Here is a 23,743-nt window from a genome sequence, read left to right on the forward strand (position 1 = left end):
GGAAATCTAAATCAATCTCATGTCGCACAGTGATGGCTTGACAGAACAGTTCCCTTTTTAAGCATTTTGATAACAATATCCAGCCATACACTTTGGAAGCAAATTAAACTACAATTAATGTATTAATGTTCTCTTCCCTTTTGTCTTTGGTTACAGGAGTATCCCACTCTCACAACGTTTTTTGCTGGTGAAATCATCAGTCGAAAAAGGCCTTTTTTAACTAGAAAGTGGGACGCTGATGAAGACGTTGACAGAAAGCACTGGGTATGTACAGTTTAACTTTTAATTTGGGTTACAATTAATGGTTGTTACTTTTTCTGTTGGATTTTGCTTGGTTATTTATCAATGCCAAATGAAGTAAGACTTTTTTATAATCAAGTTTATATTGACCAACAGCACAAATATGGTGCAACATTATTTGTGCATTCATTGGTTTAGTGTTTGCGGGTGTTTTCAGAGGCCTGCATCAGATGAATATACACCATAACAGCAGAATGTATACATTTACTGAGCAACCACAACATGAGTAGCCTTCAATATGATGGGAAAGGCACAGGAACAGTTACGTTCACCCAAAATGCTGTAAGCATCTGGAATCTGCAGCTCTTTATCTAACCAGTTCAGTGTTTCCCACATCATTTGATTCCATTTGTGGGGGCACCGCAGTGACCGCACCGCACCTTCCCAAAATATATATATATTTTTTTCGAGATCCATTTGTGTCGGACGATATTTAATTGTGGCGCCCTGCAACAAATAAATCAATGTATGGGAAACACTGCAGTTCACTGACACTTCATATAAATATGTCTTATTTTCTCATTTTGTTTTGAAAAGATCTCCTTGCAACTTTAATATTAAGTTTGTATCAAGGGATGATAGGCATTTGTTGCTGTATTAGCATAATGTGTCTCTAACCAGTACTTAATAAACTCTTACAGGGCAAGTTCCAGCCTTTTTATAAGTATGCCAAAAGCTTCAACTCAGACGACTTTGACTACGAGTTGCTGGACAACAGTGATTATGTCTTCATGAGGTGGAAGGTTAGTACATCATCTTACACACCTCTCTCTCTCTTCTTGTGTTCGCTCTGAGCTATAACCTCTACCCTTTGTTTCTGCTCTCTCAGGAGCAGTTTCTAGTTCCAGACCACACTATCAAAGACATCAGCGGTGCCTCATTCGCTGGCTTCTATTACATCTGTTTCCAGAAGTCCACGGCCACTATCGAGGGGTATTATTACCATAGGAGCTCAGAATGGTAACTATCAAACATTGCGAACTACAGTTGACACACGTTTCTTATGTATATATCTCTTATTTCTCTTTGTCTCCTTCCCTCTGCAGGTATCAGTCACTAAACCTAAACAATGTTCCAGAGCACAGTATTCCTATTTATGAGTTTCGGTGACAAACACACACGCAGGTATCGAGTCGAGAAGGGGACAGTTCATGCTCGCCTGTGGTTAAATAGGACGGGAACAACGGAGAGCCCTTTGGTGCCATGATCGGAGCTGACACGTTTCCACGCTGCTGGGAAATACAACGTGGGGTCAGACACTCCTATGGTGGACGGAAAGAAAAAGGGCACAGGAGGAGGAGAGAAAGACAGAGATCAGTGACGGATGATCGATTCACTGTAGAGCTCATGTTTACCTCAGATTTTATTTTTTATCCTATTTGTCCTATTTTTGGTCTGTTTTATTTTAATGATGTGCTTCCCAATTTCTTTACTCATAAGATGTGTCCCCTTGTTATTGGACATGGACATTCTTCAGTGGATACACTCAACATAACTGCCTTCTGAATGAGAGTTGCAATAGAAAAGAACATTAGGTTTATATAAATATTAGGAGAGTTTATATTCAGCAAAGCCTCAATTTATTATTCGAACATCACTTTGCCGCCCCGTGCAGAGAAGGATGGAGGGGTTACAAAAGCAGCAATGATGAGCAGTGATTCACTCTTTATGCAAGGTCTGTAAGACTGTAAGTTAGGTTTGTTGCTCAGGGACGGTGTGATGGGGTAACGTTTACAGCATTGTTGATATATTAACCATCAACTTCCAACACAGTCAAAAACTCAACAAATAGTCTTCAAATGACTTCACATCAAAATGTCTTTATGCAAGCCAAAGGTCACTCATAGGTAGGATTTCAAAATGCATCTACTTTATATTTATTAATTATCCAAATCAAGAACAACCTTGAAATACAATGCTTAAGAAAAAGCTTACAGAAAAAAACGATTTATTTAATGGCCCGCATTTGAAGCGTGTGACAGTACATTCCAACTGTGCATTTTGACAGACTGGACAATTAATGATTAACGATTAACACGATTAACTGATTTAAATATTAATCTTCAACACAGTTTGCCAATGCAATATTTTCTTTGGTTTTATTCACATTTGTTACTTCCATTTTAAGAAGCTGTTAGCTGTAGGGCTGCTGTCATTACTGTCATTATTAATCCACCTGCCGATTATTTTATATGTTCTTTATAATCTCTCGTTTTGTAAGTCCCAAACTATTCAGTTTTATATTATATACATTCAACACAGAAGCAGGAAATCTCCTAATTTCAGAGGCTGGAAATGGCTTTTTTGGCTTTACCAAATTCACACAAAAAAAACATAAAGCTTCAGATAATATAGCAGCGTATCTGTAACATAAACAATTTTGATTAAAACAAAAAGCACCTTTAGTTGCTCATGGAAAAATGTCTGAAGTAGGAACAATAAAACCAGCTGCCTTACCATTTTAAATGTTTGTTAAGCTCCATGTTTAGGTTGATATGGTTTTATTGGAACAGAATCAAGAAAGTCTGTGTTTGAGAGAAATTGTGCAAAAAGTTTTCTTCTGAAAAGGGTTGATGTAAGGGTTCTTCTGGAGCGTGCATGTCCTCCGCCTGCCGCCTCTGTGCTGCTCAGAGACTTTCAGCTGCAGCATGAGGAGCGGATGTGATGGGTTGTGAGATTAATGTTGACACTATATATTTTTTGTACCCCCAATTATACAGATTGAAGAGGATAGTCTGCTTTTTTATTAATCATATAACAGAGAACACAATGTGCAATGTAAGAATTGGATGTTTATATGGGAGTGTGTCATTCTAAGTCTTGGTTTAATTATCCTGATTTAAAGAAGACGATGTATGATAAATCACCTGTGAGTGAGGAGAAATAAAGAGCTAACTATTTCATACAATTGTGTATTATTTATTCTAAATCTAAAATGCATTGTTATTTCGTCTACTGGCGTTGATATATGCATATAAAAGCAATGAGAAATGATAATGATATAAAAAGGAGTAATAAGTATCTTGTACCAAAAGTATTGCTGCCTAATTTTGATTACATTTAGAATCTATTTTTCTAAGCATAGCAATTAAAGAGACATAATATAACGTCATACTTGCTGATATATGGTAAAGTAAGAAATAATACAAATTTGTCTTTGCACAGTTGCATACACTAAAGTGAGTCATTTGGACAGTCGAGAGAAGAGAATAAAGGAAATGAAGTTCTCAGATTTGACATATTGCATCAATGTTTCCCAGAGTTGCATGAAGATGTCCATCTTTACGTTTAAATGGAAAGTAACCATGGCAACCCTGTTGATATCCACTGTATTTGTTTCAAGTTTTGTATTGCTTTGTCAGAGTGAAGTAATACATAAATGGATGGGTACAACATACAGCAAAGGTTCCTGGCTAAAAATTAAACTGGGGACGTTGACAGTTGTGTGGTAATGTGCGTTAACCATTAGGGTACAGGAGCACTGCATTACTGGTAAGGTTAAGTCAAATCTCCTGTGCACAGAAGAGACAGCCAACACTAGATGGCAGTGGTGTACTGTCTCTGGATTTCCTTGCTCTCACGGAGACCTGGATCACTCCATCCAACACATCCACCCCAGCAGCTCTCTCCACAGCATATTCCTTCTCCCATACACCCAGACCCTCTGGCTGAGGAGGTGGCACTGGTCTCCTGCTCTCTCCCAACTGGAGCTTTTCCCTCTTCAAGCTACCTAACTTCACTCCTTCCTCCTTTGAATTCCATGCCGTCACAGTAACCCATCCTATACAATTAACCATTGTTGTTCTCTACCGTCCACCAGGCGCCTTGGGGGACTTCTTGGAGGAATTAGATAATCTCCTCTCACACATCCCTGAAACTGGGCCTCCCGCTGTACTTCTCGGAGACTTCAACCTCCAGACAGGGAAGATAGACGAACTAACATCTCTGTTAACCACCTTTGCTTTCTCACTGTCTCCATCCCCACCAACTCATAAAGCTGGCAATGTCCTTGATCTCATATTCTGAAGGAACTGCACTACTTCTAACCTCTCTGTAAACCCGCTTCACACATCCGATCACTTCTTCTTTTCATTCTCTCTACCCCTTTCCAAACATAACAACCTAATCTCTTCTAACTCTGCACCTGTCCGCCGTAACCTCCGTTCCCTCTCCCCCTCTACCTTTGCCTCATCGGTGCTCTCAGCCCTCCCTTCCTCTGATTCGTTCCAACTCCTGCCTCCAAACTCTGCTGCAGAAACTCTCCTCTCTACTCTCTCATCCTCTCTGGACTCTCTCTGTCCTCTCACATCTCGGCAGGCTCGTCAGTCCCCTCCTGCTCCCTGGCTAAATGACGCACTGCGTGCTAATAGAACCATTCTTCGGGCAGCAGAGCGGAAATGGTGGAAATCCAAACACCATGACGACCTCCTAACCTATCAGGCTCTCCTCTCCTCTTTCTCTGCTTCCATCTCTCAGGCAAAAAGCATTTTCTTTCAAGATAAGATCCAATCTTCCTATTCCAATCCCAAAAAACTATTTTCTATCTTCTCCACCCTCTTGGACCCCCCCAAAGCCCCATCCCCCTCCTCCCTTCTGTCAAGCGACTTTGTTAACCACTTTGAAAAAAAGGTTGATGATATTCGCTCTTCTTTTTCTGACTCACCTTTACTCACCGCTGGGTCACCAGACCCACCGTTCACCCACACACTGACCTCCTTCTCCCCTCTCTCTCCAAGTGAGGTTCTTACCCTCATTACCTCTGCCTGTCCTCTGGACCCTATCCCCTCTAACCTCCTTCAGACTATCGCTCCTGATATTCTACCGTTTCTCACCCATTTCATCAACACTTCTCTAACTTCTGGTCACTTTCCAAACAGTCTCAAGGAGGCAAGAGTAAACCCTCTCCTAAAGAAACCCACTCTCAACCCGTCTGATGTTATAAACTACAGGCCTGTCTCTCTCCTCCCGTTCCTGTCTAAAACACTTGAACGTGCTGTCTTTAAACAACTCTCCTGTTATCTCCATCAGAACAACCTTCTGGATCCGCACCAGTCTGGTTTCAAGGCAGGTCACTCAACAGAAACTGCCCTCCTTGCTGTCACTGAGGAACTGCACACTGCTAAAGCAGCATCCCTCTCCTCTGTCATCATCCTTTTGGACCTGTCTGCTGCATTCAATACGGTGAACCATCAGATCCTCCTTCGCACTCTCCAAGAACTTGGAGTTTCAGGCACTGCACTTTCCCTCCTCACCTCATACCTCAAAGACCGCACCTACAGGGTAACTTGGAGAGGGTCAGAGTCCGACCCTTGTCAATTAACTACAGGGGTCCCTCAGGGCTCTGTTCTTGGTCCCTCCTCTTCTCCTTGTACACAAACTCGCTCGGATCTGTCATTAGCCCGCATAGTTTTTCATACCACTGCTACGCTGACGACACCCAACTAATTCTGTCCTTTCCCCGCTCTGAGACCCAGGTCGTCGCACGCATCTCTGCTTGTCTAGCTGACATCTCTCAGTGGGTGTCTGCCTCATCACCTCAAGCTCAACCTTGACAGACCTGAACTGGCTTTTCCTCCGGGAAAAGATTGTCCCACTCTTGACCTAACAATCAACATCGGCACCTCTGTTGTTTTCCGCCGACTCAGACACTGCAAAGGAATCCTGGGTGGTGATCCTAGGATAACAAACTGTCCTTCACTGCAAACATTGCTGCTACAACCCAGCTGCTGCAGATACACGCTTTACAACATCAGGAGGATACGTCCCCAGCTGACCAGAAATCAGCGCAGGTTCTGGGTCCAGGCTCTCCGTCATCTCACGCCTAGACTACTGCAACTCCCTCCTGGCTGGTCTACCTGCATGTGCCATCGACCTCTGCAGCTCATCCAGAATGCAGCGGCTCGTCTGGTCTTCAACTTCCAAAATTCTCCCACAACGGCCGCTCCTCCGCTCCTTCACTGCTTCCGTAACTGCTAGAATCCACTTCAAGACACTGTACTTGGCGTACCATGCTGCGAATGGATCTGGCCCTCCTACATCCAAGGACATTGGTTAAACCGTACACCCCAGCACGTGCACTCCGCTCTGCATCAGCCAAACAGCTCGCTGCACCCGCACTGCGAGGGGGAGCCCCAAGTTCCATCAGCCAAAAACACGTGGGTTTGCTATCCTGGCTCAAAAATGGGGAAGAGTCCTCATTGAAATGCAGAACAGCAGATAGCATGCACATCATTCTGGCGCAGACACTGAAAACTCACTCTCTTTCAACTCCACGTCCGAAGCGATGAATTACTAACAAAGCACTTATATACTAATAAAAGGGCCTGCTTATCTAAAGTCCAGTTGAGTAGCACTTGAATTTTGGCTCTATGAAACACTCATGCTTATATGCATTCTGGTTTCATCAAAGTTGTATCTTCCCGGCTCGGAAGCCACTTACTTGTAAGTCAGCTTGGATAAAAGTCGTCAGCCTCCATAAATGCAAATGATATCAGTTGCTTGTTAAGTGTAATGGCAACGAGACTCTGCGCAGTGACGCTTAGCGCCTCACAATGGATGAATGTATGTTCGATATGATAAAAGTAGGGTAGAACATGTGCGACTTACTTATCGCGACTGAACAAACAACATGCGCCTTCTAATCATGGTTTCTGATGTTCCCGTGACCTAATGGGTCGAGCTAGTCTCCGTACAATCAACTATCGAAGAAGATCCCATTGGTATTTGTCGAGGGAACACCGAGCGCAGCAGTGTGCACGTTGGACCCTCACGAGACTGTGAATGGATTGAGGCAAGCATCTGGACTTCTCCGTTGCATGGCCTGGACCAACACAGGCTGGTGAGAGCGTAATAAAAGAGGTGTGGGAGCCGAAGAGGCAGTTTAAGAGAGAACAAGCCAAGATGATCCGGTCACAACGTTAAAGACAGTGCCTAGAAGGGACGGCTCAAGTCAAAAATTCAAACAACTGCATTGATAACATCCAGACCGTTTGGCTGAAAGAGTGTTACAGAGATATTATTGTAAATAAGGTAGGACTCTTGGGTAATAATACTGTAGCGATGTTCAAGTAACCACGATGGTAACTAGTTAGCAAGACCAGTAGAGAATGACACAGTATGATAGAGTTGATCAGAGATGGTAATACACGTGTTGTTGAGCAGGAGCGATAGATCTGAAGGACGGTTTGAGGTGGAGTGTATCATATGACTGTGGTGATACGACGGGCATGGAGGTAGTGCCAGTACAAGACCTCAAGTTGGAGTGAGAGAGTGAGAAAGTCATACTCAGTGTGACTGGCTGAATTGCACTGGTCTGGTAGCACCCCACGCAAATTGACGTGAACTGACGTCAGAAAAAAGATTCCCCCCCAGAGCGGAATAGTCATCACGCCCTATTGCACTGATTCTTAACAAAGTCAATAGACACGAAGAAACACGGTTACTTTGGGACCAAGAATGTAGAGAAGATTGATTATTAATATTATTAATGTGATTGGAATAGAAGACATTGGATTATTAAGTATTATTCGTTGAAGGAAATGTCATTACATTTGCCTGAGAGATGGAAGCAGATAAAGAGGATAGAAGATGCCTGCAAGGTTATGAGGTCACCATGGACTGTGATCTCCAACATTGCCGCATCCCTGCTGCCCGAAGGATGGTTCTATTAGTCACAGCAGTGCGTCATTTAGCCAGGGAGCAGGAGGGACGACGAGCCTGCCGAGATGTGAGAGGACAGAGAGAGTCCAGAGAGGATGAGAGAAGGATAGAGAGGAGAGTTCTGCAGCAGAGAGGGAGAGGAGAACGAGAGAGAGAGAGAGAGAAGGGCTGAGACGAGCGAGAGGACAAAGAGAGAGGAGAGAGGGAACGAAGGTTGCTGGCGGAACAGAGGTGGAGAACTCTCAGAGAGAGGGATTGATGTGATGAGGAGAGAGAAAGATGAGAGGAGCGCAGAGTGCACGTGTCTGAGTATGCTTGTGTATAAGCGGGTTTACATGAGAGGTTAGAAGTAGTGCAGTTCCCTTGAGAATATTTGAGATCAAGGACATTGCCAGCGTTATGAGTTGGTGGGGATGGAGACAGTGAGAAAGCAAAGGTGTTTACAGAGATGTTAGTTCGTCTATCTTCCCTGTCTGGAGGTTGAAGTCTCCGAGAAGTACAGCGGAAGCCAGTTTCAGGGATGTGTGAGAGGAATTATCTAATTCCTCCAAGAATCCCCAAGGTGCGCGCTGCCGNNNNGTGCACTCCGCTCTGCATCGGCCGCACTGCGAGGGGGACCCAAGTTCCCATCAGCAAAAACACGTGGGTTTGCTATACCTGGCTCCAAAATGGTGGAATGAGCTCCCCATTGAAATCAGGACAGCAGCAAGCCTACAACATCTTCTTCAGACTGAAAACTCATCTCTGTAGACTCCACTTCGAGCGATAAAATTACTAACAAAGCACTTATATACTAATAAAGGGCTGGCTTATCTAAAGCCAGTTGAGTAGCACTTGAAATGTTTGACTCTATGAAACCTGATGTACTTATATGATTCTGTTTTCTTCAAGGTTGTATCTTCCTGGTCGAATGTACTTATTGTAAGTCGCTTTGGATAAAAGCGTCAGCTAAATGCAATGTAATGTAATGTAATGTACAAAAAAAGGTTTGAGTCCTTCTGGGTTTTAAGTGCATGTCAGGATACAAACTGTTCAAACCTTTTGCAGCATGTGAGGTCATGAACCTCATATAGTCTCTGACACATTGAGGCTGGTATGAAAATCAACTAATAAGTGGTGTGAAAAATCTAATATCAAATACACAGGGCAACTCCTAACCCTTATTGTTGTGCACTAAATGTAAATAATATCCCACTTTTATATTGAGTTGCCCTTCAACAATGTTTTATTTGTCAGATAGTTTACAGATCAACTTTTATATTTTCACTCTTTTAGTTCTGTTTTATTATTATTTTGAGATGTATATTGTATAATTGTTTATTTTCTACTCTTTTGTATTCTAATTATGTGCAATACTTTATTTTCATGCTGCTGAAACGAAGAAATGTCCCAATTTGGGATCATTAAAGTATATCTTATCTTTATCTACATATCTTAAAAGCACACATGCATCACATAAATGCCCATTTACTGTAGGTGTTTGGAGACCAAGCTATAGTTTCACATTCCTAAATCCTAAATCAAAGGAAAGCGCATAGTAATGATACATTTAGATTTTGGAATTCCCACCTGTTGTTATCAATAGGCTGATGATTAACCGGGAAGACACATTCAGGAAAGAGTCTAAAGAAAAATAGCTGAGGACCAATGAATGTGGATCATGTTTGGCGTACGTGCTGCAGCCAACAAAGAGAGAAGGAAACATTATTTCTACAAAATAGAAAGGAAAGACATGTGGAAAAATATGCGCAATAACTTCCTCATGTAGCTCAAACAATGCTGCCTGCTATTTTAAGAACCGATTCTTTTCTTACTTGTTAACACTGATGCATTTGACTATTAATTAATAGTTCAGCCAGCACTAAGACAACTAAGATAATTCTTTATGTGATTGATATTACTAAAAATGAACAGATGGGAGCTAGAAATATATGTAAAGAAAAGACTATTACAATTTGACAAATGGCCAGGACATGAAGAAACATTCTGAAGGGAAAAGATTATGAACCATCACCAGAGCTAACAGCTTCCTATCTAAATAAACCTCTGCTAAATTCAGATCACCTCATGTAGGCTACATCAACATGTAATAAAGTAAATTTCTCCATCACTGAAGAGACATCATTTGAAAACCACAAAAACGTGCCGCCCACACAAGTGCTCTAAATTTGGAATAAAGACTGTGAATACAAATTGCACATTGCTGGAGTTTCCGCAGTGATACCGCGACGCAATACCTGCGCAGGTGCAGCAAATATAAATACACCTGCCGAGCTCCTGAGCTGCAGTAGGATCAGAGCCGGTCTGAGAGGAACCCTCACAACTTTAACACTCAACTTTATTCCTTTTCGCTTCCTCATGGAGGGCCAGCGGTATCCCATCAGCGTGCGTTTAATTGGAGTCATGCACAAGGAGAAGAGCAAAGTGAGCGCGTGGCGATTTGAAAAAATAATAATTAAGAGACCTCTTCTCTACAGTGTGATTAACATCTGCATTTTAATTTTTCCAGATGTACATGACCTCCGTGCTTTGGTCAGACCAGAGTGATATTGTAGTTTACAGGACAAATCCGGAATTTAAGAAAATGCATGTGAGTAAACAGCTGCTCATGTGTTGCGCCTGTGTGGTGTGGTTATTGGTTATTAATAACAACTCTGTTACCCATTTTCTTTATGACAGAAACTAATGAAGAAAGCTTTCCCACCTGCAAGTAAAATGAAACAATCAGACAGAATCATCCCCAGATATCGAGGTATGTAGTTACAGCAGCAGTTTATGTGAGTCACAAAGTGTATTTCTGCGTTGATCCTGACTTTACGCGTCCTATGTGCTTTCAGACAGAATGCTGAGAAGGGGCGGCCGGGAGAAAGGTCCCACCAGGTCTCTGCTGCGACTGAAGTTTCTGCAGAAATATTGTAATGCACTTCTGAGCTGCGACCCGAGGGTCTGCCAGTCGGCAGACCTGATCCAGTTCTTCCACCCCAAAGACCAGGACCTGCAGCCGGAGTTTGCCCAGAACAGGTAGTTTAAAGCATTTTTAAAAAACGACATTATATAATGATATAATGCCTTTACTCTTTTAGGGAAGTATTTTGGCATAGTCACCCCAAGCTGTAAAAGCTTAAGAGTGAGTGGTGACATCTTTGGCAAAAAATGTAATGACTGATATACCCCGAAGTATCCTTTATATGAGATTATATGAAACAATGAAACAATCAAAGAAATAAGGAAATTATTTTGTAGAATAACCAAACATTCTTGTTTCAAATTTAAATTCCGATTTGTTGCTAACAACTCCAGAAGGCTTTTCTGCGGGATTTTAGCTTTTCCAAAATGTCTAATTGAGAATATATGTTTTATTATATAAAACTTGACAAAAAGCTTTCCTAAATTGACTTTTTCATTTTAACCAGATACTTAGTGTCAACCCTAAGTAAATACCCCATGTACAATATTATAATAGTTTGAGTAGTTAGAGGATTAAAAAAAAACAGAGGAATATGAAATAATTGCAAAATAGAACATGTAAGTTTCTCAGCAAGCATGAGGCCCTTGTTCATGTTAAGTGTAGGATCTGCACCAGGAGCCTTTAAATTAAAACCTGACTAGTCCACAATCCAACAAATGTATAGTATGTCAGATTATTAATAGAAGTCACGATTTAGACTTTTCAATGAGCTGCTCTGTTTTTCTGCCTAATTCTTAATAATTTTGTCTCTCTTCCTCAGCATCATGATCATGCCAGCAGAGGATGAAATGATCAGAGATGCAGGACAGGGTCAGGGCGTGGGGAACGTGACCCAGCCGTTTGTCACCGAGACGTACAGGTGTGTGGCTCCTTACGAGACCAAAGACACCAAGAACAAGCCTTTCAAAGTGGCGCTGGACGAAAAAGTTGATGTTCTCATCAAAGACAAAGCAGGTGAGCGAGCCTCAGAGTCCTGTTAATGGTTGACCTCAACAACCCATTACCCTGAGATCTGTTAAATGTGAAATCCTGTTGGTTTAGGGTGGTGGCTTGTGGAGAATGAAAGCAAGAAGATGGCCTGGTTCCCTGCCCCCTACCTGGATAAACTGGAGGATGACGATGAGGCTGAGGATGAAGATGAAATAGATGGGAATTCTGAAAGAGGTATGTGCATAAGTACAGTATAGTTGTACCCAATCAGAACATTAGACCATCAACACACAGCTTGTTTACACAGCAAAGGCTTAGATACTTTTAAAAGTGAAAGTAGAAAAAGTTGGTTGTAGAAACCCTCAAAATGTCAAATTACAGATAGACAGCAAACAGCAAAATTCTCTTGGAGTATTAAAAGTGCTCTCTATGCAGAATGGCTCATTTCACAGTGTTGTATTTAAATAGGATAGAATATTATTTATTTATTTTGTATCACAATTGCTCATTAAGAGGATTATAATGTTTTAGTCTGTCAGTGTGGAACTAAGTTTTGATACTTTGTGTGTTACTGGGTAAAGCAGCAGCTTTTTACTGCATTATATCATACAAGCAGAGATGGGTTTTTTTGTGTAAAAGGGAAATATAAAGTATATGTGTCAAATACATGTAAGGGGGTATAATAATTTCCTTTTTAACGTGCTGTGCACAGTTAGAGAGTAAAATGGAAATACTCAAATACAAATATGTAAAAACTGTACTTTACTATAGTACTTATGTGGATGAACATTGTTGGTTATGTAAGTAAAGGTGCAACAAAAACTGTATTAAAGACATTTCTTTCACTCCAGGAATGCTATACAATGCAGTCAAGAACTACAAGGCCACCAAGGATGACGAGATAACCGTGGCCATCGGTGCTGTGGTGGAAGTCCTGCAGAAGTCTGATAACGGCTGGTGGCTCGTCAGGTATTTAACACTAAACATTTAAACATCGTCCAGTGTACTAGATTTAGATTGCAACCAACTTAAATACGGCTTGTCAGAAAACCTAGGGTGGCTTTTAAGTAACGTAAACTCTCAGAAGGCCCTTTCTGGAGCATGTTGGTTTGTCTGTTCTGGGCTCCTGAAACAATTAAGGTGCAAACGTAATGGAAGAGTGCATTCATTTTCAACCAAAATTCAACGCACTGGTCCTCTAAATAATTTATGAAAAGTGTGTGTGAAAGCATCCTTGGAAATACTCATGCATAGCAAAACTCATTCTAATGTTAACCCTCTACATTCTCCACTTTGTCGTTCTTAACAGATATAATGGTAAAGCAGGCTACATCCCCATCATGTACTTGAAGCCCTACAAACCCCCTCATATCCACATGATAGCCACCAATCCAGATCGCCGCAACTCTTCCCCGAACCAACTAATGCCGTCCCTGGATCAGCAGTCCAAAGGTCTCAGCCTCTCTCAAGGCAACCTGCTGCAACTTCCTGCCAGATCGTCCAAACCCAAGCTGCAACTACCACTTCTACAGCAGAGGTCAAAATCTATTGATATCCAGCCTTATCATCCTCCTGCTGCTCCGTCTGCAGCAAGCATTACTTCTTCCACCGACGTTGACACCTCCCCCAGGACCCCAAAGCCTTTCCCTTTGCCCAAAATCAAGGTGGAGATGGACGGAGAAGATGAGCCTCGTCCCCTGAGCCTGCAGGCCGACAGCGACGGGAGTCTGAGCGACAGCAGCAGCTTCAGCGAGGACCTCAACAGTTCCTGGGCGAGCTCCTCGTCCATCAACCTGAGCCAAAGCTACAACGAACAGGAGCTGCGTCTCAGCCGTACGCCTCCCCCCGTGTTGAGCAACCGCCTCAGCCCGACAAGTGGCCAAGAGGGGAAAATGCCCCCCAGTGTCTCTGATCCCACCCTCTACAAGGGCACTCCGACAACACCTAAAGTGCCCCCCAGACCGCGGGCCCAGGAGATCCTCACCCGCTGTACCACTGTCACCCGCAAGAACGCAGCCAGGCGAGGCCTGTCGCCCACACAGACTGAGATATTAAGTCGATGAAGTGTGTGTTAACTTAATTTGTATAATTAAGGACTTTAGTCAAATTCAAAGTCAACTTTATTGTCAATCTTTCAGTTTGTGTGTACAGACAGATCGAAATACCGTTTCCTGCTATTTTTATTTGATTTCTGCAAATAAAACTCCCTAGTGAGGTGAGCATGTGTTCAGAATGTAACTAAGAGTAGTTTTGTTATTATGACTACAGGCAATGTATCATTTGTACTGAGGTGACTGTGGGAAAATGTGGTACCCGTGAAGCTATGCCAACACGTTTTTTTCCTGCTGAGTTTGTTTTCATACGAATATTAGTTGTCAAACAGTCTTGTTGTTGTGGTTGCCATGATCTTTGAAGATTGATTGTGTACATGTATACACATAGACAAAGGTATTCAGCATAAGCAGAAGATATATTAACAAAATTATGAATCTGTAAACACTTAACATTCATAATGCGCTAATTAACTCTGTTTTGAATGATTTATTTTCCATACTGGAAACCTTGTATGCATTCTGAGTGCGCTGAGTGCACAGAGAGAAAGGGAAAGAGATGTGTTCTTGTGTCTGGAGCAAAAGTAAATATTTATCTGAATTGTGAACAGTATGTGGGTATTTTGTTTCCTGGTCAAGCATGTTTACAGCTAAATTAACTTGTATATAGTAATAGGTTGTGTCAATAACACAGAATATACTGACCATTTAAATCTTGAGTGTATTTTCTTGTTACACAAAAGCTTCGAACAAATAAAAATACTTTGGGTAAACTCTATATGTCTTGCTTCAAGATCTTCTTTAAGCTGTATAGTTCGCTCTGTCAGTCAGTCCATAACATTTTTCCCAACCTTCGATGGACAGAACTCCAGGATGAACTCCCCTGTTTTGATTTAGCTTATTTCTCGGTCTCTGAAGTCTTACAGGGTTTGCACTCAATTGATCCTAAAAAGTCTGCCGGGCCTGATGGCCTCGACCAAATTCACTCTTGGCTTCCTTTTCAGACTTAAATGTTGTTTTTCAACTTCATCCCGTAAAAGGTTGGTCTCTGGCTTATTCCTGTCCCAGCTTGACTACGGTGATACAATTTATAGATTTGCCTGTCCCACTGTTTTGGCCAAACTTGACCCACTCTACCATGCTGCACTGCGATATATTTCAAATGCACCCTATAGGACTCATCATTGCAAACTGTATAGCCTAACTGAATGATCCTCACTTAGTATGCATAGGATGCAGCATTGGTTTTTATTAATGTATAAAGCCATTTTAGGTAAGCTTCCACTGTACATATGTGCCAGATTTGCTCCAGTTTGTGACTCTTACAACCTCAGATCCAGTGCCTGGGATACGGTTGTGCTGACTGAGGCTGGAAAAAGGAGTCTTTTTTATTATGGTCCTTGGTCTTGGAATGACCTTCAATCAAGCCTTAAACTGAGGGCACTTACATTGAAGTTGTCTGAGGTCCTTACCACCAGCTGCTCTTGCAGTAATAAGTAGTGTACCTTTCTTACTGTCCTAATGTGCACAATGTAGTGACTGCTTTTTCATCTTCTGTTTTCTTAGTTATGTTCTCTGTATTTTATATGTTTGTGTTGTTTTATGTGTAACGTTGCTGCCTTCTTGGCCTGGTCAGAATTGTAATTGAGATTTTATCTCAATTCTTTTTTATCTGGTTAAATAAATTTAAAAAATGTGTGTGACTGCCGCCTCAGCTATTACAAAATTGCGCATTATGCCTCTGCAACCACCAAGGCATTCTGTTTAAGGGCTATCTGTCTGATCCTCATGGAAGCAATGTCTTAGGAACACCTTAAAAGATTATTTTCAAATCGGGCACAAACGTCCCCATGGACTCAAGGATGAACTGATGCGACTTTTGGAGGGGTTGAGGATCAAGGTCTCTGTGAGGGTTCGAAAACGTTAATGGTGATAACTCATTAATGCATATATGCTAAAATGAGATTGCACCAGACATGATGCAAAATAGGAGCCAGGGACAAAAGGTTGAACGGCAAGCGGCCCCCACTTATGGCACCCTTGCAGAAACCCATGCCATTCTTCTAACTTTTGCTCTCAACTAACTACACACCGTTTCAGTTTGGTGAAAGCATCTTTGTTTGTTCTGTGACACATCTGTTCACAGACCACAATCCAAGCATCTGGTTATTCTAGTTTTGTCTTAGGGTCACATAAGACTGACAGCACATGGTTTAAGCTGTACGTGCTTATGAGTCTGAAATCAAGTCTCATCACCTTTATGCAAATAACTTTTTGGGTGTATCACTAATCCTTAAGACAATTCACTTCATGACGTACACCACCAGAGCTAAGCTCCAACACACCCAACAGGAATGTTCACCATGTTCACACTAAGCAATTAACACTTGGAATGCAAATTACTAATTTGGGAATTTCTAAACATACATGACTATATGAAAATGTAACTCATTTTAAATCACAAAAAACAGACTTTTATTTTATAAACATTTGTAGTCATGACATAAAAAAATCTGTGGTTATAGGAGGAACATTTTCTGTTGTTGTGGTTGAACCGGTAGATCAGGTCTATGCAGAGCTAGACAATAGCGGCTGGTGTCTGCAGGGAGGGGGGAATAACACAGCCTTACTGCAGCTCTGGTTCTCCTATGTTCCAACCAAAGTACACTTTGTCTGAAAAAGCACAACTCAGTGACTGGCATGAGACTTAGGAATGCACAGAGAGGATTATTATCTGTATCACTATCATCCCACTTCTGTCTCTGCGTCTCTTCACACACTGACACTCAGTCAGTGTGTCACACCAGCTAATGGTCCGAGATGAGACAACCCCCTTTTCTTTCCTCCAGGAGTCATCAGTTATCAGCTTTGAGACCCCTGTCAGCTGGCTGAAGTCTGGCATTCTGGAGCGGAAGACACCGGGAGACATTTCACCACCTTTACAGTTGTCTGATCCTCTTCTTCGGGGTCTTCCTCCTCTGAGCTCTCCTCACTTTCAGAGTGGTGGTTGCCATTTGTTTTGGCGCCTTTTCCGTTTGCTATTCCCCCGTTGTTGTTGTTGTTGTTGTTGGTTGATTTATTGGTGGCACTGACCTCATTGTCCTCCTCATCTTCTTCTTTTTTAACCAGATCTTCATCTTGTCCACCATCACTGTCATCCCCATCTTGCTTCTCTTCACCGTCGCTGCCCATTCCTTTCTCCTTGTCAATCATAAAGAAAGGCTGTGCAAGAGGAGTGGTATCCATGTCTTCATCTTGGCCCATGCTAGATAGGATTTACAAACGGGGATTAGATGTATGAAGTGCACAATCAACATGTTTAACCAAAGAAACAAAACACAAACAACTATAATGCATTCAGAGCTTTTCTGTTACCGATATCATTTACATTAAGTATCTTGGTATTTGTTTTACTTTGAAATGCACTGCACTTTGACAATCTGAAAGTTAAATATCTGACATTTTTGTAGAAAGAAATGTTGCAGTCTGATGCAGTCAGAGAATGATGCTCTGCAACCTTCACTGCCTCCTCCTTCTCCTTCGACTGGAAAACACCCACAGTCTTTGTGTTTGAGTCCTCACCTGGATTTACAATATATGTCAAGTTTGACCGACAATATCTTGTTACCAAGCACGAGGAACGCATTGTGCTGAACTAAAAAATGATTGCACTTTTTGCAATAGTTACTGGAGGAAGACAAGGACGTCACTGAGCTCCATCTGTGAGCCAAGAGGTGAAATGAAGTGTGTGAGACTAACTGGAGCCAGTCTGTCAGCGCAGCAGAGGATGCAAATCCACAGAGCTCAAGTAAAAAAAAATGCAATGTTGTCAGGAGAAAGGTTTTGGTGCAAAGCAAGATAATGTCATCTGGCAAAGTGATCACAAACATGCAGGCGCACATTGCTTGTAGATCACTTTGTAAGGTGAGCTGTTTATTTCTACTCTTAAATGTCTCATCATATAATAAACTCCTGCCAATTGCTTTTATCGTCTTCAATTGTTATATTCTGTAACTTCAGCTGGATTTCCTTGATCATATTTAATTGTCTCTCCGGTATCATAAACGACATGCTAACCAACATGGCCTGAAGCGCTGTTTTAATGCAGGGCTGCTTTGGGTCTGAACCTCACCTGGCTGGTGCTCCGGCCACTCTCATCTTCTGCCACATGTAGTTCAGGAACATGGACGCCTGCAGCAGGTTGCCGATCCTCAGCATGTGTCTCTCTGTGGCAGAGCAACAGAGGTAACCAGTTACAGAGGGTTTCATACACACATCAGAATTTAAAATTAGGAACCAGAGGTAGAGTTGCCCAGCAATAATGAGATGGGTAACAGGATTGCTTCAACACAATACCGTCATGTTAACATCCACTTCTTTTAGTAATTGTTTTGACAAATACTTCCTGTTTCGGAGTACGCCACCTAGTAAAGCGTCTCATGTACTTCCAGCAGCAGTCGAGTTCAATCCCACCTATGTGGCCCTTATTGATGCATGTGATCCCAGCTATCAACCTATTTCATGACGCTATTTTTTTTAGATTCCCCGATTAGGGATAGATTCTCCTCAAAACATTATTCTACCCATTCTTTGTTTTTTGAGGGATGTGTTTATTGGCTCCAAATAGGAACCAGAGGTGAAGGGGCCCAGCAATGATAGGTTGGTAACAGGAAACACACACACACACCTGTATATGGGATGAGTCCCTCGAGGTGGGCTCGGGCGCCCTGGTACTGCAGCAGCTCCTCGGGCTGCAGGTGTGTGAGGAGCACCTGGAGGATGGCCTGGGCGTTCTGGCAGTTTCTGGCGTTGGTGTTCCAAACCACACAGTAGCGCAGGAGCGACTCTGAGTGGAGTTAAAGTCAAAACAGGGTCACATGATGAAGGTGGAAAGGGAACGAAGAGAAGAGACAGATTCATTTCTTTCGTCTACCTCGCTTAAAGACGTTTTTTCATTTAGCTTTTGTATTCCATAATTAGAAATGTTGAAGGATATTGTTGATCCGTTACCTTTTTGATCCACCCTGAGTTTCAGGAGCGTCTTCTCTAACAGCTCATGGCCATTCTCCGACTGGCGGATCGCTGTAAGCATTCGAGAACAACATGTTAAACACAGCAGAAAATCAGTGGTTGAAACAACTTTCATAGCAGAGGTTGCGCTAGACTTTTTCACTGCCCGTCATTTTGACGGACAGGATCGTAACATTTCCGTCACAATTCAGTATTACCCGTCGGCCTTTACACTCTTGAGGGGGGGGGNATTTCCTTTTTGGCAGGCATGCAGAACACCGGAGCCTCGCTGCGGGGAAACATTGGCGCTGTTCCGAGTTTGTTCTAATCCGTCAAAATGACCAACTGCTTTCAGATTTTTCCGTCATTGTTAAAATAAATCCTTCATAGACGGAAAATATTCGGTTAACGCGACCTCTGGCAGAGGCGTTTAATATATTGAGTTTAATGTCATCATTTTTGGTTGAGACATTGTGGATCATTTCCATGTCGAATAAAAAAAGGATTTCTGGAGACAGAAGTGTATAGCCTTTTTTTTGGGGGTTGTTTTAATGTGTCACTGTCCTTTACATCAACCCAAAATTAATATGTTATATAACTTTTAGTTTACCTACCCAAATAAAGGAAATACAATTAGATAGTTAATACCTCTCTTTGGAAACTTTAAGATAAACAATTTAGAGAATTCGAAACCAGACACTGCTGTATGTGTACACCTGGGTTTGGCACAATTCATCCTTGCATAACTCTATTTACTACCTCTCTACAGTGTAACTAAGAATGCATCGGCCTTTGCTGACATGGGATCTCAAAGACTCATGTTACACTACATAAGTGTAGAGGCTGCATTTACCAGAAAACAATGTACATTTGCAAACCCTTACACGACTAAAGCAGTATGTTCCAAGTCTCATTTATCCATGCTTATGCTGAGCACTCTCTGAAGTACTTGCATTTTCGGAAGAAAAACCTTACTAATTAAAACAGTTCTGCATTCAGTCTCACGATTGTGTAATGATGTGTGAAAAACCAAAAGCAAGTAGTAATTGATACACAAATGATCATTTGGAGTGTGGAGCATTCCTATTTTTATTGCTTGTATATCTCTTTAAAATTGACATCTTTGGGAAGTAAGGAATATTTTGACTATTATTATATGACATACACTGCCTATAACTTTGCTTATAACAGATTGTTCATAACACTGCTCACATTAAAAAAACAGATTGACAAAACGTCCCTGTACCTTTGTTTTGTGTGTCAAATGGACAAAAGAGCAGGAACAATGTGGAATAAAGGTAGCTTTTTGTTTTCATGCTCACAGGCGGAACCTTTGACAGAGGGGTGTGTTGTGATTGGAACAATGCTCCAGTGACTCTCTAAAGTGAGCAGTCATATACAATAAACAACGACAGACTGACAAGATAACCGAAGGTGAAACTGTAAGAAGAGACATGCAATGTGCACAGAGAAGGCATAACGTGGAACAAAATAAATAGAATAAAACCAAAAAAACCTGTGGACACCATGTGCATGCAAGAAACAAGTAACTGTCAGGATAGAGAAAGTGGAATGGGGGCATCCAGCAGCTAAATGGTTAAGGCGCTGAAACTTCCTAATTCCCTCTCCCCTCAGTTCCTGTCAGCTCTTATAGTCCATCGGTCAACCTAGACCAGAAGATGAAGATGTTGTGGTTCAAAGTACCTTTGATGACGTTGAGCACAGTGTGAGGCTGGTCCAGAGAGATGGCCAGACCCAGAGCCTTCAGGTACTTCTTCTCATGGAGCAGGTTGGACAACTCCTGCTGCCTTTAGACACAACAAACACACTAGTTAATCAATCAAATATCATAAACAACAACAAAATCCCAGACGTCCCGAGGAAGATCTCAATTTTCTCTGTTTAGCTGCTTGATTATTCACACAATATTATTATATGTATAGCTTTATATTATATATATTTAATATTTTTAATATCACAGTTATTTTCAATACAGGCAAATCACAGTTATATGTGCCTCAAGCTCGGTTAAGCTTTGACGAGTAAGTGAAATGTACATTAAGTTCTGCTTTTCACATTAACATTTCTTGACTGTATCAGTTTCTATATCTATGTGTCTTTCAAAACAAATGAAAGGCATTCAGACAACTTCTCCACGAAGAACACCCACCTGATAATAATGTATCTGTTACCTAGGCCCTCGTTATTATGAACCCATATGTCAGAGTGCATGTGTGCTTTCCTCAGTGGGCAAACATATACCTTCATTAAACATATACACAATCAATCGTATTTGACCCCAAAATGTCCCTCTTCTTATCAGAACACACACCGCCGGACCTGTGACCCAGAGCGGTACGCCTTCGTCTAACACAGGCTCAGCTTATTAGTTGGCTGACAGGATGTTTTAACAAGGGGGACCAGCAGCTGGGACAGAGTTATCCCTCCAGGATCTCTGACCTCCAGCAAACAGACAACAAAATGTTGTTTGTCCACAATCTCAGTCTGAGTGATTAGTCGGAGGATGGAGGGCTGATAACAATGTGATAGCCTACTCTCTCACATCTGTTTAAGGACCTCTAAAATGACAATGTTGTGTGTAACTTACTTAAGTATCTGATCCTCTTGCTTGGCCTGCTCCTCGGCCAGCTCCACTTCAGTCACATCCTAGCAGTGGACAAAAGAGAAACATGTTTGAGGTTATATGTTGTTCCCTGCAGGGGACTTTCCAAGTTTTCCCCCTTCAGAAGAAAGAGATTATTTACAGTGAAAGGTCAGCTAAATATTAACAACTAAATAACATGTGGACTCAACGTTATCAAGTGTTACTCAGCAGGTTAGATATTAGCTGCCACAGAGACCAAATTAAAAGAACAATTGTGAACTTGTTGCATCCTGTAAGCTAAATTATCTAAAGGTAGGAGAGGAAACGCACTGGCTGTAAAGACTCTTATTTTTAACAATCTGACAACCTGTACTTATATGTATTTAGAAGTTAGACAGCTTCACACACATCAGCAGGTCAGCATCAGACACTTACCACCCACACGGTGATGTTAGAATCTGCTGAGCCAGTCACAATCTTGTTGTCTTTCTGACTGCTGTGGAGACCCCACACTTTGTCCTGGTGGGCGTCCAGCGTCTTCACACACTCGTTGGTCTTTATTGTCCACAGCTTCACTAAACCGTCCGAGCCACTGAAGACAGAGCGTAGTTAAGAAGGCTTGTTTAGATATACACTTCTATTCTCTTTAAAATACTTTTAAATGGGATATAAAAAAAGCTTTGCATAAGAATTTAGGCGGGGTTACCTGGTGAGCAGCTGGGTGCCTCGGCTCACAAAGATGATCTTCAGAACTGATGCATCGTGACCCTCGAATGTCTTAAAACAGTAAAACAAACAATCAGTCATGTGATCTTTTTACTTTTCAGCCAAACAAAAACATATGAATTACAGATTTGTGCTGTGTTGAGCAGTTTTACCTATGTTGAATCAGAAATTGCTTAAAGTGGACCTATCATTCTATTTGTAGGCAATAGCATAGGTCTCAGATATATAAACATATATAAAAAACATGTCTATGAAGTGTTTTGCTCAAAAACCAAACAGATCACCCATTCTAGCCATGCCTCATATCCCTCCATTTCACTTCCTGTTTCAAAAAGTGCTGATTTGGGGTATAAAGCTTAAAAAAAAAAAAAAAAGGAGGGGGCGGAGCTCATGTGGGAGATTCTACCGGTGATGAAACGCTATATCATGGTTTATCAAGGATTATTTCTGAAACAGTATGGAGCTGGAGCTCAAAGGCTTTCTCTCTTGCCGGTTACACCACAAGGTGAGTTCCTTTTTATTTCCTGCTTCTTCACACACATGCTCTCCAGTACAGGTTAGCTCTGAGTGTTAGCGATGCTAATGTGACATGCACAGACCATATTACGACCAAAACAGTCGGGCATTGTTTCTGATAGCAACGTTTCTGGTAGAGCCGTGGGTGCAAAGCCAGCTTACACTTCCGATATTACGTCCACGGTTCATACACTTTTTCACCAATGACTTCTCCATGATCTTTACCTAATTTTCCATGACTGAAAAAAATGACTCTTTCTCAGCGGTATGTACCACTGAAAATGGTTTATTTTAACATGGAACAGGAAAATAAGGTCAGCATATGAAACATGTAGTGCCTATCTAAAACAAATCAAATAGTAGGCTTACTAGCTTCTACATGCTAAAGCAACTGTAGTCAGGGATGCAAACTCATCAGGTATGAAAAAGGTGACAAGGATCCGAGCCCCGACCCCACGGAATATCGGCTTTAAAATGAGGATTAACAGAGGATTTTAGCAGTCAGAACAACTAAAGCAGCAGTGGTAATACTAACAGAAACGCTAAAGAGTCACGTCTAATAGAAATATATAAAAGCATTTATTTTAATTGTGTAGCAGTCAGGTTATCATTTTGGCAGCACTGTTGAGCATTTTGAAAATGTATTTTCATGCCTCTGTGCAAGGCTTAGTCTTTCTATCTTTATAGCCACTGGTGTAAAGTAACTAAATTCATAAACTCAAGTACTATACTTAAGTAAAGTACAAGTATCTCAACATTGTACCTAAGTATTTAAATGTTTTGCTACTTTGTTCTTCTACTACTCTACAGTTCAGAGGAAAATGGTATTTAATACCTTTAGTTACTTCACAGATGTGGATGAATGATGTGAAAAATAATCAAGTGTTAAATCAGACTTTAGTTCCACCTGGAGTAAATCCACAAGCAGTATACAAAGTCATTCAAACTAGCTGCACCTTTACCAGCTTTGAGAACACT

General features: G+C 41.6%; 3 protein-coding genes across 3 annotated transcripts in view; 2 read left to right on the plus strand and 1 right to left on the minus strand.

Moving 5' to 3' along the window:
- The window catches only part of gid4 (GID complex subunit 4 homolog), a 4,943-nt gene extending 1,738 nt beyond the window's left edge, over positions 1–3,205 (plus strand). Inside the window, exons 3-6 of the mRNA XM_010785425.1 lie at positions 157–264; positions 942–1,043; positions 1,130–1,260; positions 1,347–3,205. Coding sequence (XP_010783727.1) covers positions 157–264; positions 942–1,043; positions 1,130–1,260; positions 1,347–1,410 — 405 coding nt within the window. The 3' untranslated portion in view covers positions 1,411–3,205. The remainder of the gene's footprint in view (positions 1–156; positions 265–941; positions 1,044–1,129; positions 1,261–1,346) is intronic.
- A 7,059-nt stretch (positions 3,206–10,264) lies between these two features.
- Positions 10,265–14,721, plus strand: noxo1a (NADPH oxidase organizer 1a). Its single transcript, XM_010785436.1, has 8 exons — positions 10,265–10,383; positions 10,469–10,549; positions 10,639–10,711; positions 10,797–10,980; positions 11,688–11,881; positions 11,969–12,091; positions 12,709–12,826; positions 13,167–14,721. The coding sequence occupies exons 1-8, from the start codon at positions 10,318–10,320 to the stop codon at positions 13,918–13,920; spliced, it is 1,593 nt and encodes a 530-aa protein (XP_010783738.1). The 5' UTR covers positions 10,265–10,317; the 3' UTR covers positions 13,921–14,721.
- A 1,534-nt stretch (positions 14,722–16,255) lies between these two features.
- tbl3 (transducin beta like 3) overlaps positions 16,256–23,743 on the minus strand; it is an 18,557-nt gene continuing 11,069 nt past the window's right edge. Inside the window, exons 9-17 of the mRNA XM_010785545.1 lie at positions 23,728–23,741; positions 22,230–22,335; positions 21,959–22,115; positions 21,527–21,585; positions 20,623–20,726; positions 18,919–18,990; positions 18,596–18,754; positions 18,041–18,134; positions 16,256–17,173 (exon numbers count right to left, since the gene is read on the minus strand). Of these exons, the coding sequence (XP_010783847.1) occupies positions 16,789–17,173; positions 18,041–18,134; positions 18,596–18,754; positions 18,919–18,990; positions 20,623–20,726; positions 21,527–21,585; positions 21,959–22,115; positions 22,230–22,335; positions 23,728–23,741 (1,150 nt within the window). The 3' untranslated portion in view covers positions 16,256–16,788. The remainder of the gene's footprint in view (positions 17,174–18,040; positions 18,135–18,595; positions 18,755–18,918; positions 18,991–20,622; positions 20,727–21,526; positions 21,586–21,958; positions 22,116–22,229; positions 22,336–23,727; positions 23,742–23,743) is intronic.

Source organism: Notothenia coriiceps, unplaced genomic scaffold (genome assembly GCF_000735185.1).
Source record: "Notothenia coriiceps isolate Sejong01 unplaced genomic scaffold, NC01 NC01_scaffold00000886, whole genome shotgun sequence".
NCBI classification, from domain to species: domain Eukaryota; kingdom Metazoa; phylum Chordata; class Actinopteri; order Perciformes; family Nototheniidae; genus Notothenia; species Notothenia coriiceps.

Excerpts from the sequence above, each read along its gene's own strand:
- noxo1a (XM_010785436.1), top strand. The coding sequence starts at position 10,318 with ATGGAGGGCCAGCGGTATCCCATCAGCGTGCGTTTAATTGGAGTCATG. Across the intron at positions 10,550-10,638 it reads CGGAATTTAAGAAAATGCAT|AAACTAATGAAGAAAGCTTT; the intron begins GTGAGTAAACAG and ends TCTTTATGACAG. Across the intron at positions 10,712-10,796 it reads AATCATCCCCAGATATCGAG|ACAGAATGCTGAGAAGGGGC; the intron begins GTATGTAGTTAC and ends ATGTGCTTTCAG.